The 17,441-nt window shown below is 36.5% G+C and overlaps 1 protein-coding gene across 1 annotated transcript in view; it reads right to left on the reverse strand.

Annotated features, from left to right (window-relative positions):
- Positions 1–17,441, reverse strand: part of MAGI2 (membrane associated guanylate kinase, WW and PDZ domain containing 2) — a 978,709-nt gene that overhangs the window by 453,683 nt on the left and 507,585 nt on the right. The window contains exon 4 of the mRNA XM_087434019.1: positions 12,949–13,164. Coding sequence (XP_087290145.1) covers positions 12,949–13,164 — 216 coding nt within the window. The remainder of the gene's footprint in view (positions 1–12,948; positions 13,165–17,441) is intronic.

Consider the following 17,441-nt stretch of genomic DNA (forward strand, 5'->3'; position numbering starts at 1 on the left):
TGTGCAAGATACTGGACAAGAGCTTAATGGGGGAGAGAAAAAGAACTTTTTTAACAGGCTTTTGTGAATTAGGTGGAGAGTGAAGTAATAAGTAACACCTACCTTCTCTATCTGAGCAAAACAAGACAAAAAAATTAACTAAGATACATTGAGACCCATAATATTCCCACATTTACTATTCACAAGCCTAATCTAGGGGTGAGTTTACGGTGAGAGTCAAAGGCTTCTGGTGAAACCCAGAATCAGGCCAATGGACCCACAGGCAGCACTGAACCAGGGCAGGCTTCTCAGGCAGGGGCGGAACCTATTCCCAGAAGAGCAACACAGAGCACTGAAGAAAAAGAGGAGTTGAGCCACGCAGGCCCAGATTATCCTGCCACTCATAAATCACTCCACCTCTTCCGGGCAGAGTAAGTCAATGGGCCAGTGGAGTGCAAATTAAGTACCCTCTTTGACATGCAAGACAACATGGGCGTGGACAGGAAGTAACATCCCTACAAATCTGGGTAACTATATAGAGTACTATGATACTCAATGACACAAAAGAGTTGTACACAATTTTCTAGGGAGGCAATATAGCACAGGAAATAAGAGTACCCAAGACAGCTGTCTGAAGAACTCCAATATTTAACAGCCAGCGAGAGAAGGAACTGGAGTTGTATTTCCTATATTACTAGGAAAATGATATTAATTAATTAATTAAACATTTATTGAAAGCCTACTTAGTGCCAGGCACCAGGCTAGGCAGTGGGCAGTCAAGGAGAATGTGGTCCAACTGGTATGTACTAGCTTGCTAGGGCTGAAATAAAATACACAAAGTGGAAGGCTTAAACAACAGAAATTTATTGTCTCACAGTTCTGGAGACTAGAAATCCTAGATCAAGGGTTTGGCAAGGCCCTGCTCCTTCTGGAGGCACTAGGGAAGGACCTGTTCCAGGCATCTCTGCTGGATTTTGGCAGCTCCTTGGTTTGTGGCAGCATAACTCCAGTCTTCACACGGTATTCCAGCTGGGTACATGCCTGTGTTCCAATGTCCCCTTTTTTACAAGGACACTAGTCATACTGGATCGGGGCTCACCCTATGCCAGTATGACCTCATCTTAACTAATTACATCTACAATGACCCTATTTCCAAATGAAGTCACATTCTGAGATTCTGGAGGCTTGGATTTCAACATATGAGTTTTTTAGGGGGGACACAATTCAACTCATTACACAGTATATTAGGCGAGTTTATCTTACAATCCACTGAACCAATATTTACCAAGTTTGGGACTGTAAATTTTTGTTTCATGATACATCATAATTGTTGCCCTGCTTAGTAAGGAAAATAAAAGTTAACTTTACATTTTGGATAACGATTATTTCTTTCTTCTGTATGTGGTTTAATTTTTTTTTACATCAGATATGTTGGGTATTGTACAAATAACTGAGAAAGTACCCATTAATAACAGAATGGACTTTTTTTTAATAGACTTTGTCTTTTACAGCAATTTTAAGTTCATAGCAAAATTAAGAGAAAAGTACAGAGCTTTTCCATATACTCCCTGCCCCCACACATGCATAGCCTCCCGCATTACTAATATCCTCCACCAGAGTGGTACATTTGTTACAACCGAAGAATCTGCATTGACACATCATTATCACCCCAAGTCCATAGTTTACATTAGGGTTTGGACAAATGTACAATGACATGTATCCACCGTTATAGTATCACATAGAGTGGTTTCACTGCCCTAAAAATCCTCTGTCCTCTGCCTATTCACCCTTTTCTCCCCTCTAACTCCTGGCAACCATTGATGTTTTCACTGTCTCCATAGTTTTGTCTTTTCCAGAATGTCATATAGTACAGAGCCTTTTCATATTGGCTTCTTTCACTTAGTAATATGCATTTAAGTTTACTTGATATCTTTTAATGGCGTTATACCTCATTTCTTTTTAGCACTGAATAATATTCCGTGGTCTGGATGTACCACCAGAACAGACTTTTAGTAATAAAGGATGGGAAAGAAGAGATCTTATGTGCCAACCCAGGGTGTATGTGTAGTCATTCCTGCTAGTGCTCCCCTCCTCCCTTGGAGTTCAGCTCAGAAATATATGTGAGCAAATGTGCCTTCACGCAAGTCTCGTATATGTCAGACCTGTGGTTTGAGAAGTCCTAGACTATTTGAATTCTGACTAAGGAGAAGGAGCCAAATAACCCACACATGCTTTACTTTTACACTGGTGTGAAGCTATTTCCTGATTAGGAAGAGGTCAGGTAGAACTGTCCTTTTTGTCTTCCAAGACACATTTCTCAGCATGATTTTACTGTTAAATCTAAACTTGATTTTTTTTGGATATGTAAATGTAATTTTTCCCTAAGATGCTTGCTGCTGAAGTGAACAGACGCTATCAAACACTGGCACTTTTTGAGCATTCCATTTTGCATTTCTAGGTCACTTAGATGCCTTGCAAACCAGCGCAAGGTTTTTTTGCACTAACAGTGGAAACAAAGAATGTTTCAACAAAGAAGGAACACCTCTTTTTAAAGAATGGTAATGATGAAAAAATTTTCCCTTTGCCCAGGACTGTGGAATTTCATAGAAATTCTACAGAAACATTGGGACACAAAACAGACATTGATAATATACGGTCTTAACAATGACCTAAAAAACCATAGTTTATGTACACTTTTACTGCTGTGAAGAATTAAGAAATCTAATTTCTTTCATCTTTCCTACCCTAATGGTTTCGTTGGATTCAGCAAATGATTTCTTCCTTCCCATGAGAAAATCAGAGGAGCTAAAAGATCTGTACATAGCACAGGGACTGAAAGCCATTTAACTGGGAGAGAGTTAAATGTATGCATTTTTGCATTCACTCCAGTCCACATAAATTCCATAGCTCTGGTCCAGTCTCAGGTTTTAATTTTACACCAGTGTGTATAGTAGCCATTCCATTTGCTTCTGTGTTTATTGCCCACCAGTGTCTAACACATTGCCTTTCGGATGCAAGACTGAGGATAAATCAGAATGCCATGGTTTTGAATGTCCCCACCCAGTTTCATTCACGAATAATCAGAAACCAAGATAAAACCATTTCAAGAAGAAGATTGCCTATTTTATACCTTACCCATATTTTCATTGGACATCGTCTATGCATATAGTTACTGTTCAGCTCTCTGTAATTGCTATCCTTTGAAATGAGGGAAAATAATGTTTTTAAGCTAGATAGGAAATTGTTGATTTTATTTCTTTGAACAGTCATAAAATTTGAATTTCAAAAATTCATTTTACCCCATGACAGAGCTCTGTGATTTATATTTCTAATGGCTATGTGACAAATTGTAATAAAGCTAACAATTTTTTCTTCTGTCTTCATATTATTTCTTGGGAAATAAGCCTGGCTAGAAAACATTTAAGGAGAGAAAAAGATTGAGGAACATATTGATAAGTAATAGAAATAATTTGAGAATTTGAAAACTGTTTTTGCTTTTTGTTTAGCAATTCTCAGATAGCAACAAGCATGCTCCACAAGAAGCAGTAGAACGTAATTGCTAAGGCTGGTGTCGAGCCGCCTGGTTTGAATCAGTCCTTTCCAGTGTGATGTTGAGCAAGTTATTTAACCACTCTGTGCACGCCTCAACTTCCTTAACTGTACAACAGGGACAACAACATTACCCACCTATCAGGATTAGATGTGACATGTATTTAAATTGCTTAGAAGAGTAAACTACTAGACACAGTAGGTGTTCGGTAAATGTTACATACTATTATCAGTGAGTCCTACTACTCAGAACACTAAATAAATTGCGTGGTTAAATCAATCAAGCAATTTAGATGGTTTCGCCCTACAGAAACAGGAAGTGTGGTCGATTTTATACGATTTTTAAGATTTGCATAAATTGAGTTTTTCTTCCTCAGTTGAGACATGCTGTGGGTGTAAGTGATTTAAAGGAGAAGGAATAGTCCTCAAAAACCACACATTTTTTCCAAGTTCTGTATTATTTCCTATAGAATTTTACATTTTATTTTGCTGGGCGTCAGGGGCTGCTACTGAGCTATGAACGTGCATCACTTTGGAACCATGGAGGGTACTGATTTAAAGCAGAGTCAGAGACGTGGCTCCACAATTTCATATTAGCTCAAGGCTTAGTCTCCTTATAGCTCCCCAGGGCAAGCTTGGCTTTCAAGTCTGCATACAACAGATGGCTCCACACTCCAGTTTCTGTTCATCAGTGGTAGTGACCACAGCAGTGGAAGTGGTGGGGCTTGAAGGTTTCCCTTGCTTTCTTGCAAACTCAGCAATCTCATCAAAAAGTATGTTAGTTATATTGATCCAAGGTCTTACTGTACTGTAGTGGGGCCGGGATGGGGAGGGACTGTCAGAGCATATTTGTTTTATTGCTAGAAGCTGAAGTACTTAGTTAGAATTTGAACCACAGGCTCTTGTAAATGAATGAATACCTCAGGGTTGATTCTTGGACAAGAGAAAATTACCATTGTAATTGATTTTTTATTACAGCCACATTATAGATTATACCCTATAGTGAAAAGTGGAGAACATTCTCTCTTCAGAAAGAAAGCATTATGTAGTGGCCACCTGCATTCTACACAGCCAGTTGATTGAAAGAAGTCAAGATTATAGCCTATTGCTCAAAGAGTGCTTTTATCAATTTTCTTTACTTTTCCTAAACCTTTTAAAATGAGACAAGGAATTATAACATAAGTGCTAAAATGTTTGCACATTAAGTAATTAGTGAATTTTTGCTCATCAATTTAAAAAATTCCTTTTTTCCATGTAGTAAAACATGTACATGGAGTAAATCCAAAAGTACAAAGGGGAAATACAGTGGAAAGTAGGTCTCCTGTTTCTACTCACAGTGCTCCAGCAATTCAGCTAGCAAAGGTGATTATTTTTTCTGCTCCTTCAGAGATTTTTCTATGCACATTGATTACTGACTTCTAGTTGGCATTTTCTGACTCCTTAGTTCTCCTAAATTGTTTCTAAGCTCTAAAAAAATGCATTATAAATTCTTTTCATGTAAGGTATGAGAATGAGGAGGGGTGGCCCTTAAAAACTGTGGCAATGAAAAAATATATATTTATTATATAGGTTAGTATTTATTAATATTATTACATAATATTAGTATATAGTAATATATAATATATTATTGTTTATTATTAATATATATAAACATATATTTACATATATAATTTTCTTGAGATGTTAACAAATATTTTCTTTTATTATTTGAGGTCGTGAAAGAAACAGGAGTCTAGAATAAAATATTAGAATTAAGAAAAGTTAGGGTAATGATTAACTATGCTTCTTATTTTCGAGATGATATATCAATTGAGGAAGCAGAAATTCCCAATCCTGTAAAGAAATTACTTTTTACCTGTAATATTTGTAACCAAATTGAATCTCATCTATTCAGAGGGCTAGCCAGGGAAATGTGAATTACTAAGAAAGCATATTCAATACCTCAAAATTATTTTTCATATATATCTAAAACCCACAATTGGTTAGAAGTTGTTTGGAGCATTAAAAGAACAATACGGGAAATTACGAAAATAGAAAATTCAAGGTCTATGAGTGGAAGATGACAAGGAAAAAAAATCCCAAGATATAAAAAACTAAATTGGAAAGAATCACTAGAAAGATTAGCAAAGGAAATTATTTCCCATTAACAGGGGAGAGGAAGAGCTGCATTAATTAGTACATTTTCTTCTTTTTGGATATTTAATTTTTAACATTTTAATAAAAATAGACTGGAATAATGGCAATAAAATGAATCCTCACAGCTTTGCAATTGTATGATTTTCATAATGTAATAAACTCTAAAGATACTTATCATATAGAAACAAGTCACTCAAATCCTCAACTAACTTTGGGGCGAGAGAAACTGATGCATGTATGGAAAATATTTAAAGACCAAAGCAAGATATGAAATGAAATATAGGACATGCATGTACAATATTTTTTAGATCTTGGTTTCAAAATTCTGAAAAAAAATCAGGAGATTAGTACTATATGAAACATAACATCACCTTCTGAAGTTTTAGGAACGTCAAAGCGGCTGAAAGAGCAAAGGAGGAAGACTATTTAATCTTGATCTTGATAATTCAAGTGCTATTCTTTGGGGCCAAATTGGAGTCAAGGTATTTTTTGATGAGACCAAGAAGTCAATTAGGAAGAAAAAGATAAGGACGTTATTCCCAACAAAGGAGCTATGTAGAAGGAATGAGTGTGCAGACAGACCTTCCCTCTTCGGGACAGAGGCCAGCCCTCAGCCTGAAATAACTAGAGCACTCTGGAAATAAAGCAGCCGAGATTTCACATCAAAACTGTAACCACTTCTATGAGGAGAAATACGAGATAAGAAAATAGAACACAGGGTGAAAATCAGACCTAGAGAGAAGGGATGACTATGATTAGAAATAAGCTTAGACTCTAAGAATGCCTGGAGAACCTGAAGATGCTTAACCATTTCAACCAGTCCACAGGCTTCTGTAAGCGCTGTACAAACCTGAGTGTTATCCTGGTTGTTCTTGTTCCACATTCCTCATTCATGTATCAAATCTGTCTCTCAAACGTATCATATAAATCCCGAGAGAAGCAGAAAAACACTCTCCACAAAGGTTGAGTGCAAGATCCCGAAAATGCTGAATCAGTCTGAGGGCATGAGGATGTTCAAATAATGCATGGCTTTCAGTTTAATCACAAAGTGAGTCTGCCTTGATTTAAAGTGACATGAAACCAGTCATGATTTCATTTTTTTCCCCAGTGGCATAGTTACAATTACTATTATAGTTTCTAACCACAAACTCTAAAGTGGTTATCTTGTTACTTTATAGTCACACCTAGATACTCAGAGTAGTTTACAATCAGGGCAGTTTTAACATTCAAATAATCCTTTTAAGAAAAGACAGAATGTCCCTCATTTGCAAATAGAATATTTAATTTTAGAAGATTAATTTAAAATAGCCCCAGAAATTTGCCCCTCCAATGGAGAAATAAAATCCAGTACCATGTTTGGGAACAAGATCATAAAATTAAGCCTCCTCAAGAAAATAAATAAATAAATAAAAGGTAAAGATCTGAGTGGATACACACATCACAGTCTCTGTGAACCCACACAAAAATAAGCTGGGGATAGGCGTTGGGGTGGTTTCAGAGTGGGCCATTATTCACAGGAAAACAGCGAGATTCACTATGGAGGACATAATTCTTTTGACAGTGACAGGAGCTCATTCACAGACCCAGGACTGATGGTGCATGCACAGTCAGCGTGCCAAGCGGCACAGGACCTGGATGCGGGTCCCTAATGGTGAACTGAGATCATTGCTGAGGACACTCAGTGATCACATAAGGGACACTCTGTTCGCTCTCTGGGAGATGCAGTTCATTTGCACTAATTGCGGGCCTGGGGGCCTGGAGAAGGCAGCTCTGTGTACACATACTGTATTCCCTTTGTTGGCGAAGGTAGCTCTCACAGGCCCTGTTCCTCCTGGCATTGTGTGTGTGTGTGTATTAACAGAGAGATTTAGCTGCCTTTAAAATATATGTGCATTTCTAATTCTTTGCACTAGGCTTACTAAGAGCTGGTGAGGGGAAGCTGCAATATAATAGTGAATTACTTTCCGGAAAAGTTTAGCAGATAATTCATGAAATAAAAGAAATCCAAGAAAGCTTAACCCAATTACTATAGTTCACAGGATTTCCTTTTCTTCAGAAAAGTTCAATCTTAAAAAAAAAGTCTATCTACTTATCTATTAACCACCCATCTATTTTTGGTATTTTCACAGTTACAGAGATTGAATAATTCTCATCTCTAAGAATATATTTTTTAAAATATACTTCTGCATAATTTTCATTAATTATCAGACAACTTTTGAAGGTATGTAAGATCAGGAATCTTACATCTTCCAAACTTAGAAACACTGCATGTTGAAGACAATGAATAGCACAAAATGAGCATGAAATCAATCTAATCATATTGACATAGTGAAATTTTGACATTCTCTAAAGGTTTGGTTGACTAAAAAATAAAGATTTACCAAGAACTTGAACTATTTAAAGGTATATACTAACAACTGAGACTAAAAAGTAAAAAGTGGAAGCAGTCCTTGTCCTACCATGTTTACAGGCTATGTGGGGACGCCAGACATGCACATCATGAAAAGTTACCTACAAATACCAGGCCAACCAATACCTCCCAAATGAATGAAAAGTGTAAATAATTCAGAGATGGACCATCTCAACTTTTCATTATGGGAGTCAACAAGTGATTTCTAGCGAAAATAAAAAATTGCATTGAATTGTGAATAAAAAAATAGGAAGTTCAAATGTAGGAAAGGCCTTATCAGACAGATGAAGGTGTTTTCTTAGTATGGGATGTAGAGGAGAGAAGAGAGTGGGGCAATAGTGGGAGCCAAAGCTAACAGAGATGCTGCAGTCAAATGTGGGAGCATCTGAGTGGCTGCCCAAGGAGTTTGAAGCAGCAGAACTAGAAGCTCATCCAAGTTTTGAGAAGGGTAGTTAACATGACCAAGTGCAGGTTCAAGAATCTCTAACTGATTGAGGAATAATAGGTAATTTGATAGGGATGGAACCTGGAGGAATGTAGGTCAGTTAGGAGACTTGTGATCCACAAACGAGTTGATAAAGCAGTGATGTAGTATACGGCAGTGATATTTGGAAGGAAGAGATGAAGCTAAAGGCCCAGTGATTTTTTATACCCAATAATATATATCCAGCCTGGGGGAGAGAAGCATCTAAGATAACTCTGAGCTATCTGGGCGAAAAGAAGAATTAGAGAAATCAGGTAAAGGACTTTGTGAGTTGGTTTGCTTGTTTGTTTTATGGGAGACGAGTTTAAGTGGAATGTTGCATTTAAGTTGCTGAAGAAATGCTTAGGTGGGGCAGTCCAGTGGGCAGTAGTTAGAAATATGGCCCTGGAACACTGGAGAAAAGTGAAGGCTGCAGGTAGATCTACAGTATTTGCAGCCATAGGGCTGGATGTCAGCTCTAACAAGATAAAGATGTCTAAATATAGGTGAGGTTAACGTCAAGGGAAGGTTTCCTGGGGATATGAATTTTAAATATCAGTTTAAAGACAGATTCTCTAAGATGATGTAAGGATATATCATCCTTGCAAGCATTAGATCTAACCACTGCCATGAACCCAATGAAGGATGAATATAATAGAATACAATGTAGATGAAATACACTGAGTTGCAGGATTGTGATTTACTTTATGAAGGTCAGGAGCAACTTTATCCTTAGCATAGTTAACAGCCTCAGGGAAGTGTGGTGGAAAGAGGATGAGTTTAGATATTCCTGGGTCCAGATCTCAACTCTGCTACTAAACTAACCATAACCCTAGTCAAGCACCTTAAGCTAAATATCAGCAACTCATTTGTTAAGTAAATATACTATGATTATGGGATTAGAGATAATATATGTACTATATGCCTAGAAAAATGTAGGCATTCATTAAAGCAGACTTGCCAATATTTGTTTTACTTTTACTTTTGTAATTTTTATTTTTAACAAGGATAGAACTACATTTCTAAGGACAGAACTACATTGATTTCCATCACCAAATGGACATATGTCAGAGAGAAAAACATTTCTGATCTGAGACAATGAAAGATCATTATATGGCTTTTCTAAGTGCTATGGGCTAAATCCATGTGTCTGATGTAATTTTGAGCAAAAAGAGGGAAGTTAGCATAAAATGAGTATTCACATATTTTATGTGATTTTCATTGATAATGTTAGTAGAACTTCATGGAGAAATTACATATTTAAAGATGATCACTGACTTTACACAGATATGGTCTGAGAGAAAAAGGAATGTATAGTCCTAACTATAAACTACGGTTCAAAGCAGAAAAGATGAAGAAAATGATAGAGAGGTAAATTGAGCACTCCTCTAAAATCTTTATTTACGTAGAGAAAATAGTTCATTCTGGTAAAGTATATAAGGAGTCAAAGATTGGTAGGCTTGATGCTTACATACACACAGAATATTATTAAAAAACTAGGAATTTTTTTATATCCACAGAGGGAAATAAGTTCACTTGTACACGATTTCCAGAAATGAAAGAAATAAGAAGTCTTTGGTAGGTAGAAATTTATAATGCCATTTTTAAAGATGTACAGGTAAGATAGTGGTCATGTGTCTACACATTTCTCAGAAATATGTTTATGATTCTATTTGGTGGGAAAAGACTCAGGATAGCATAGCAGCTAAGAGCATGGGTTCTGGATCCAGATTTTCTATATACGAATTCCAGTTACTGGGAAAATTATTTAACTGTAGTGTACCTTAGTGTCCTAATCTGTAAAATAGCACCTGGCTAATAGGACTGTTAGGAGAATTAAATGAACTAATACACATAACGAGGTTAAGGAATTCCTAGTACATGGTAAGCATCCAAAAGAAGCTGATTATTATGAATATTTTTTGTAATGAAATAAAGTTACCTCAGCAAGCTTTTCTCACTCTCCAAATGTGCCTTATTTATTATTCTATTTATGCTCTGAATTGATGTCTAATATTAATTACTGTTATAGGCCTTTAGTCAATATAGGGTAGTGTTAACTAAGATTTAAACAAAATTTTCTCAATATTGTTTGAAGTGTCCTGTATCTGGCAAACGTGTATGAAAAGAAGACAAAGGCAGGACAAAGACCTGTGCTAGAAAAAGATGCGATGAGGTTCAAAAGGTGAAGAGTTGGATAAATGTATATGAGAGGGGACAAAGAATATTCTAAAGTTTCTATTGGATAAACAAAGTAAAACAAAGACATTTCAAAGATGAGAGTTGTCAAAAGATTTCTAATAAGGGACAATGGACAAACTTTCTGATTTCGGGCTGTTTCCTCCATCTTTGAACACTGAGTGAAGAGCCGCCTAATTTATATATCTCTTATTTCCCATAATGGGAAAGAAAAAGACAGTATAAGGGCCACTTGCCCAGCCAGGCTTACAGAGCCACTGTTTGTGGCATCTGTTGACTATCTAGAAATCCCAGAGCTGGCCTGGACAGTTGTTCTCTACCATCCTCAGGCTAAGAGGTCCAGAGAGAGTCATACAGCTGGGCTGGTCAAGAAATGTTCACACCGGTCCATTTTCCTTGAGGCCCTGAAAGACTTCCTAGCCACAAAAATACCCTATCCCTTATGTCTCAAGTATGAATAGAAGGAAATGGTGCTATCTAGATTCACTATGCTCCACAATTATATAAATTTCTAGTTTAAGAATCTATGGGTCAAGAACGCTTCATTTAATTTGCCCCATACAGAGCAGAAATGAAATAGAAACCAATGACTTGGGCCTAACCAAGGCCATATATTATACATTTTTAACTATAAGGTGTTAACCTGTAAGAAATTTGGTAACTGTTCTTTGACCCTCAACTTCTGCTTCTTATGTGATGACTGCTTCCACTTAGCTGAACTATTTTGCTTCTCACATCAAAGATCAACTAAGGAAACTATGTCCTATCAACTTAATTTAAATCTATCACACAAGGAAAAGTACATATTTTGACAAAGGTATTTCAGAATCAAAAAACAGAAGGTATCTAATTGCTTAAAAATTACCAGATCATTTTATAGTAAACAAGTTACATCATGTACCCAGAGTGATTCTTAGCATTTGTATCCAGGAATCAATGATTGCTAGGGTCAGAGAATAAGTTTTTAACCAGTATATTAAAGGAGGTGCTTATCCTCCTCTGAGTAATCAAGATGAAACCACTTTTTAAGGTTTTATAATTCGATTGGCACAGATTAGATCTTGGTCTCCTTATGTTCAATGAAGAACATTTTTACAAGTATTACCAATAAAGAAGGTAAAAAATAGGCTTATGAAACTTTTATTTTATAAAAAAACTGAACATGAAAATTCAAATACTATATCACTATAGAAGCAGTACTGTGATAAATAAAAATATAGACATGAAAGTAGTTGTAGGAAATATCTTAAGAATAATATGTATGCAAGGTGCATGTGTTAACATTTTTTCAAGAGTTCTAACACAGCCCTTAGATTTTCAATGCCCACTAATATGCCATTGTTAAAAAATAAAAAACTAAAACCAAACTTTGGAAACTTACTCCAAGCTTAGAGGCTAGGAGAATGTCACAGCTTTATTTTGGTAACATTTAATTATAAATAATATTATGAAAAAATCTATTTTATAAATAAAAAATGGCATTTTACTAGTAATAAGCATGAGAAAATAGCAAATCCATACCTTGCACAAACATACTTTATATCTGTCTAATATTCCTTATATATGTGATATGATAGATCACAAATTAAAGTGATAACAAATCTTTTCTTTGTTCAAGGGTAGGTGCCTTCACAATGTCAGTGTATAAAGATACTTTCCCCACATTGCCAGATTGGGTGGTAAAGGAGGAAAGGTAAATACACGGGCTTTCTGTAGCTGTAGTCATTTTGAGGACTGTATTCAGTGAAGTGGTCAACTAAACAACATGACGCAGCCTCTCTTTACAGAAATGAGAGTATAGTGAGATTTCTAAGGCTAGATTTTATCTAACATTAATTAACAGAGACCTCAGAACTTTAGACAATTGTATTCACGGATTGTAACACCTTCTAAGAAGTTTAAACCATTCACTATATTGCCATTATTATATAAGTGAAACCCAAAATTGAGGAAGTTCAATGAATTGCTTGATATGTCAAAATTAAAACTAATAAATTGGATACAAGAATCATGTCCTTTCCATTTGATATCATAATCTTCTGTCTCTGAAGATAATTGTAATCATATATATATATACATGTCTGAACATATATATATATGAAAATAAATAAATGTGAAAAAATACATGTATACATTTGATCACACAGATATAAGATATATTTAGTTACATCTAAAAGAGCAGAGGAACCTATAAAAAATGTAAATGACTAACCTGGTGTTACGACTACTCCGTTTCCATTGACCACAGGCCTCTCTTCCTCTTCTTCCTCAGGAGGCTCTATACTTGTTTTCTCCATGTTGCTCACTGATTTATTCCTCTTCCGTTTTCCTTCAGCGCTTGGAGTGGCTCCTGGAAGTATCTGGTCTGTTACATTTAATAACAATGGTGCTGGTTCTGCTGGAGGCTTTGGGGTACCGTAGTAATTGTCTGCAAATGATACCAAAACATTATGGAGTTAAATATTTCTCCTACTGTGTGTATAATTTGTAGAGAATGGAAATTATATTGATAAATTTTTATCCTATTTTATAAATATGTATTTTATATATACATATATATGCTTTTGTATCTTTATATTTTTATATAAATCTCTATTTGTTGCTTCTATTTCACTGGGCTTTAATGCTTATATAAAGATATAGATCCATCGTCATTCTCACCTTTCTGCCAAATCGAAACATAGTTGTATTGTCTCATATGGTATGTAGCAATTTCAAAATTATTCAAAGTTTTTTGATAACAAACCTTGATTATAACCTTTTTAATATAATTATGTCCGCATAAGGGTACAGGTTACTTTTTTGAAAGCAAATTTCACAACATTCTGGAAAGGCAAACACATTGTGCTTTTCTCCGGCTTTCAGAGGGTTCTGGCTGTTGTCCTTCACGTGCCAGCATCCTGCCTGGAGCTGTATCTCCACGCCAGTTTAGTAGTTCCCATGGCTGCTGACAGCGGGCCTGCTGCTCTAGTCATTCCTCAGATTACCATAGCTCTTTTTCCCACAGCTCCATGATCGGAGCTATGGAATCATTTGTTTCTCTCATCAGTCTGTGTGATTTCTTAAAGAAGGAGACTAATTCTTATTTATCTCTGTAATAAGAACCTGGCACATAGTAGGTATTGAATAAATGCTTAGTAAGTGAACATCTTTATATAATCAAGGCAAATTATTTAAAATAGTCTAAAATTTTGATTGGTAAAGAACATAGTGTTGTTTTTTAAAATCAATATTATCATCAATTTCAAACCCATATTGGTGTTTTCATTTAATTGAATGATTTATGCACTCATTTGCTCACTCATTCATTAAAATCTTTATTTGGTCCTGACTATGCACCCCGGCACTCCAATATATGTTTGAAAGAAAATGATGAATATAATACAATCTTTGTCTTCCAGATGCTCAATGGTCTAACGTGGAAGACAACCACATTGGACATCAAGCAGATAAACATATAACAGGAAGTAGGATTACACACTGCAATCAAGGAGGCATAGAGGAGAAAGCAGCCTCACCATCTACAGAGGCCACTGAAGGCAACTGGGAAAGCAGTGTGCTGTGAAAGAAACAACCCTTAAGTAGAAGTCATGGGTTCTAGACTTGGCTTTTCTATATAACTACAATTCATGCAAGTCACTTAACCTCAGTAAGGTTCAATTTCTTCATCTATAAATTGGGAATAGCACTACTTGCTATAATCACCTGTGTTCTGGGTTGCAAAGCAACCAAAACCTGCTTTAGTAAAGTTAAATGTGATGGGGATGTGCAGAAAAGATATGAGATAGCTAGTTGAGGGAAGAGGCTGAAAAGCCTCTGGGCAAAATGGACAGAAACAAAGGGACACTCAAGTTGCCCCTCCGGCCCTGGACTCTGAAATCTCTAGCTGTTTCACCGCCTCCGTGGGAATGAGCCCCAAACTCTCTTCAGCAGCTCTGATTGGCTCATTTCTGGGGAAACTTTCAGGCAGGATCCTCTCATTGGCTGAGCCTCAGTCACATGAAAGCGTTGGAGCAGCCGAGTTAACGGAAGAGAGTATCTGCTCTCCTTTGATTTGGGGAGAGGGAGGAGCAGCCCTACCTTCCATCCATCTTATCTCTGGGCTCTCCCTGGGCAGGAAGGATCTGGGGATGCTGAGTCAGCAGAAACGACAAACGTCCACTACGCTTGCCCTCCTCACTGGGTTGTTGTGAAGATGAAATAAGAAGGTTGAGGAAGAGCTTCATAAACCGTAAAATTACAGTGGTTTTAATGGCAGTGTAAACCTCATGCTGGTACGAAGCAAGCGAATATTCTGAAGGCTAGCTGTGCCACTAATGCTGTTGCTCATTTTCATAGATATTCACAGTTGTAAGAGTAATACAAGAAAAAAAATTACCACGTAAAGTGGTTCTCACACATGTAGAACTTTTATACGGAAGTCTGCAAGGTGGATCATATGCATTTTGCTAAAGGTTACTTTCTAATTTGAATTTAGAGCATTTCCAGTGAATCAAATCTTTAGATGTACTGGCCAAATTCTAAGCAAGCAAAGACTGCAAGTTGCTCCCTAGAACTCTGTGAACTCTTATTGTATTTCAGCATCCATAAGGACTAGCAGCGTTCCCAGTACACTGCTATGCCTTCTACGGAATCTCAATGCTTACTTCTTACCTAATAAACATAATGTCAAACTATTCACGTCTCAATTAATTATATAATTTTTAAGTAGTACTGTGAGATCTTTAATGCCTTTAAGTGTATATAGTACCCAGAAAAATGGATCACATTTCAGTGTTTTTTTTTTTCCCCCAGTTTGTTTTTATGGTTTAAGTCTCCCTGAAGTAGAAAAAGAACCTTTTACTGATTAGAAATAAATGCATAGCTCAGGCTAAAAATAAATATTAAGTAACAGATCCTCATGAATTTATATTGCTAAATAATTACACCTATTGGCATGAGATGTGATTATAAATTATATGGCAATATCCTATTTCTACAATTTGATTTATGAAATGAATACTTCAGATTAAATTTTAGATGTAAAACAGTACGAATCATCAGTTAAGATGTTAAGATTATCTTTATTAGCAATAATAACAGCAATTGAAAAGAGGCACAGAAATAACTCGTACAGTTACTACACTTGAGAAACATAATTCATGGAGAATAGGCTATTACCCCAAACCCAATGCACAGAACAAGGAAACCAGAAATACCCAACCCAAGTAGAAGAATCAGCCAGGTAGTCAGGTAACTAAGTCACTGAAATGATTCCCTGGTGTAAGTGTATACAAATCTGTATACTAAGGATAAAATGTGCATTTTAGGTAACATATCAGCATGCCTTCAGAAAAAAACACCAAAACTATTTTTAAATATAAATTGGAAACATTGTCCCATTAAGAATGAAGTGCCTCTATGCATAGGGCCAGCATTTAGTGAATCTAAAATCTCAAAATACCATAACAATATGGTGTAACGTTTAACAGCACAGATCATGGGGAGATAAACCTGACTTTGAGTCCTGTGTTCCCTAAGCTGGCTGCCTTTTTATATCCTTAAATTGATTCAGTTAAAGTGGGAATGTGGTGCTGTAAGATGACCACGGTCACAAAAGCAACTACAACCACCACCACTATAATTACCATTACCACCACCTCAATTTACTGAGCTGAACACTATAATGGCATTTTACTGATGCGCTCTTGTGTCAAATGGAGATTAGAATAACCCTTACCCTACAGTGTTTTTATAAAGATTAATGTTAATGGCTGCATCAGAGTAGGTGCTCATTATATGGTGGCTACTTTTGGCATTTATTCATCACAAACAGTATGAAGTCATTCTGCCTCTGCAGTTGAAAGAAAATGGGGGCTCTAAAAAATTAAACTATTTCCCAATATTATACATGAAGCAAGTGGAAAACCTATATCTGTTTGACTTAAGAACCTCATCTCTTTTCAAAATACTGTGTTGCCTCTCAAGAGAAAAAACAAGTGTGATGCAATTTGCAACCTGCCCAGAACAGATGCTAGAGGATTTCATTCAAAGCCACAACCACTGAGCACAAATGTATCACTTTCAAAAGGAAAAGGCAATAATTGCTACCAAGTCAAAACTCAGGGACATTTTAGGCGATTTTCTCCCTCCCCTTCCAAAGGGGTGTGTGTGTGTGTGTGTTTGGGGGGTGTGGTGTGGGGATACAGCCTTTTCTAGCCCACTTTTCACTGAATACATTTGTACAGCTCTTCCTTGACTTACAGTGGGGTTATGTCCTGATAAACCCATTGTGAATTGAAAATACCGTTAAGTCGAAAATGCATTTAATACACCTAACCTACCGAACATCCTAGCTTAGCCTAGCCTACCTTACACGTGCTTACATCAGCCTACAGTTGGGCAAATCATCTAACACAAAGCCTATTTTATAATAAAGTGTTGAACATCTCCTGTAATTTATTGAATACTGTACTGAAAGTGAAAAACAGAATGGTTGTCTGGGTACAGAATGGTTGTAAGTGCATCGGTTGTTTACCCTCGTGAGCGCGTGGCTGACTGAGAGCTGTGGCTCCTGCCACTGCTCAGCATCACGGGAGAGGATCGTGCAGCATATTGCCAGCCTCAGCGAAGATCTAAATTCAAAATTTGAAGTATGGTTTCTACTGAATGCGTATCATTTTTGCACCATAATAAAGTAAAAAAATTGTAATCGAACCATCATAA

Source organism: Ceratotherium simum, chromosome 1, assembly GCF_057802395.1.
Source record: "Ceratotherium simum simum isolate JZ-2026a chromosome 1, ASM5780239v1, whole genome shotgun sequence".
In the NCBI taxonomy this organism is placed as follows: domain Eukaryota; kingdom Metazoa; phylum Chordata; class Mammalia; order Perissodactyla; family Rhinocerotidae; genus Ceratotherium; species Ceratotherium simum.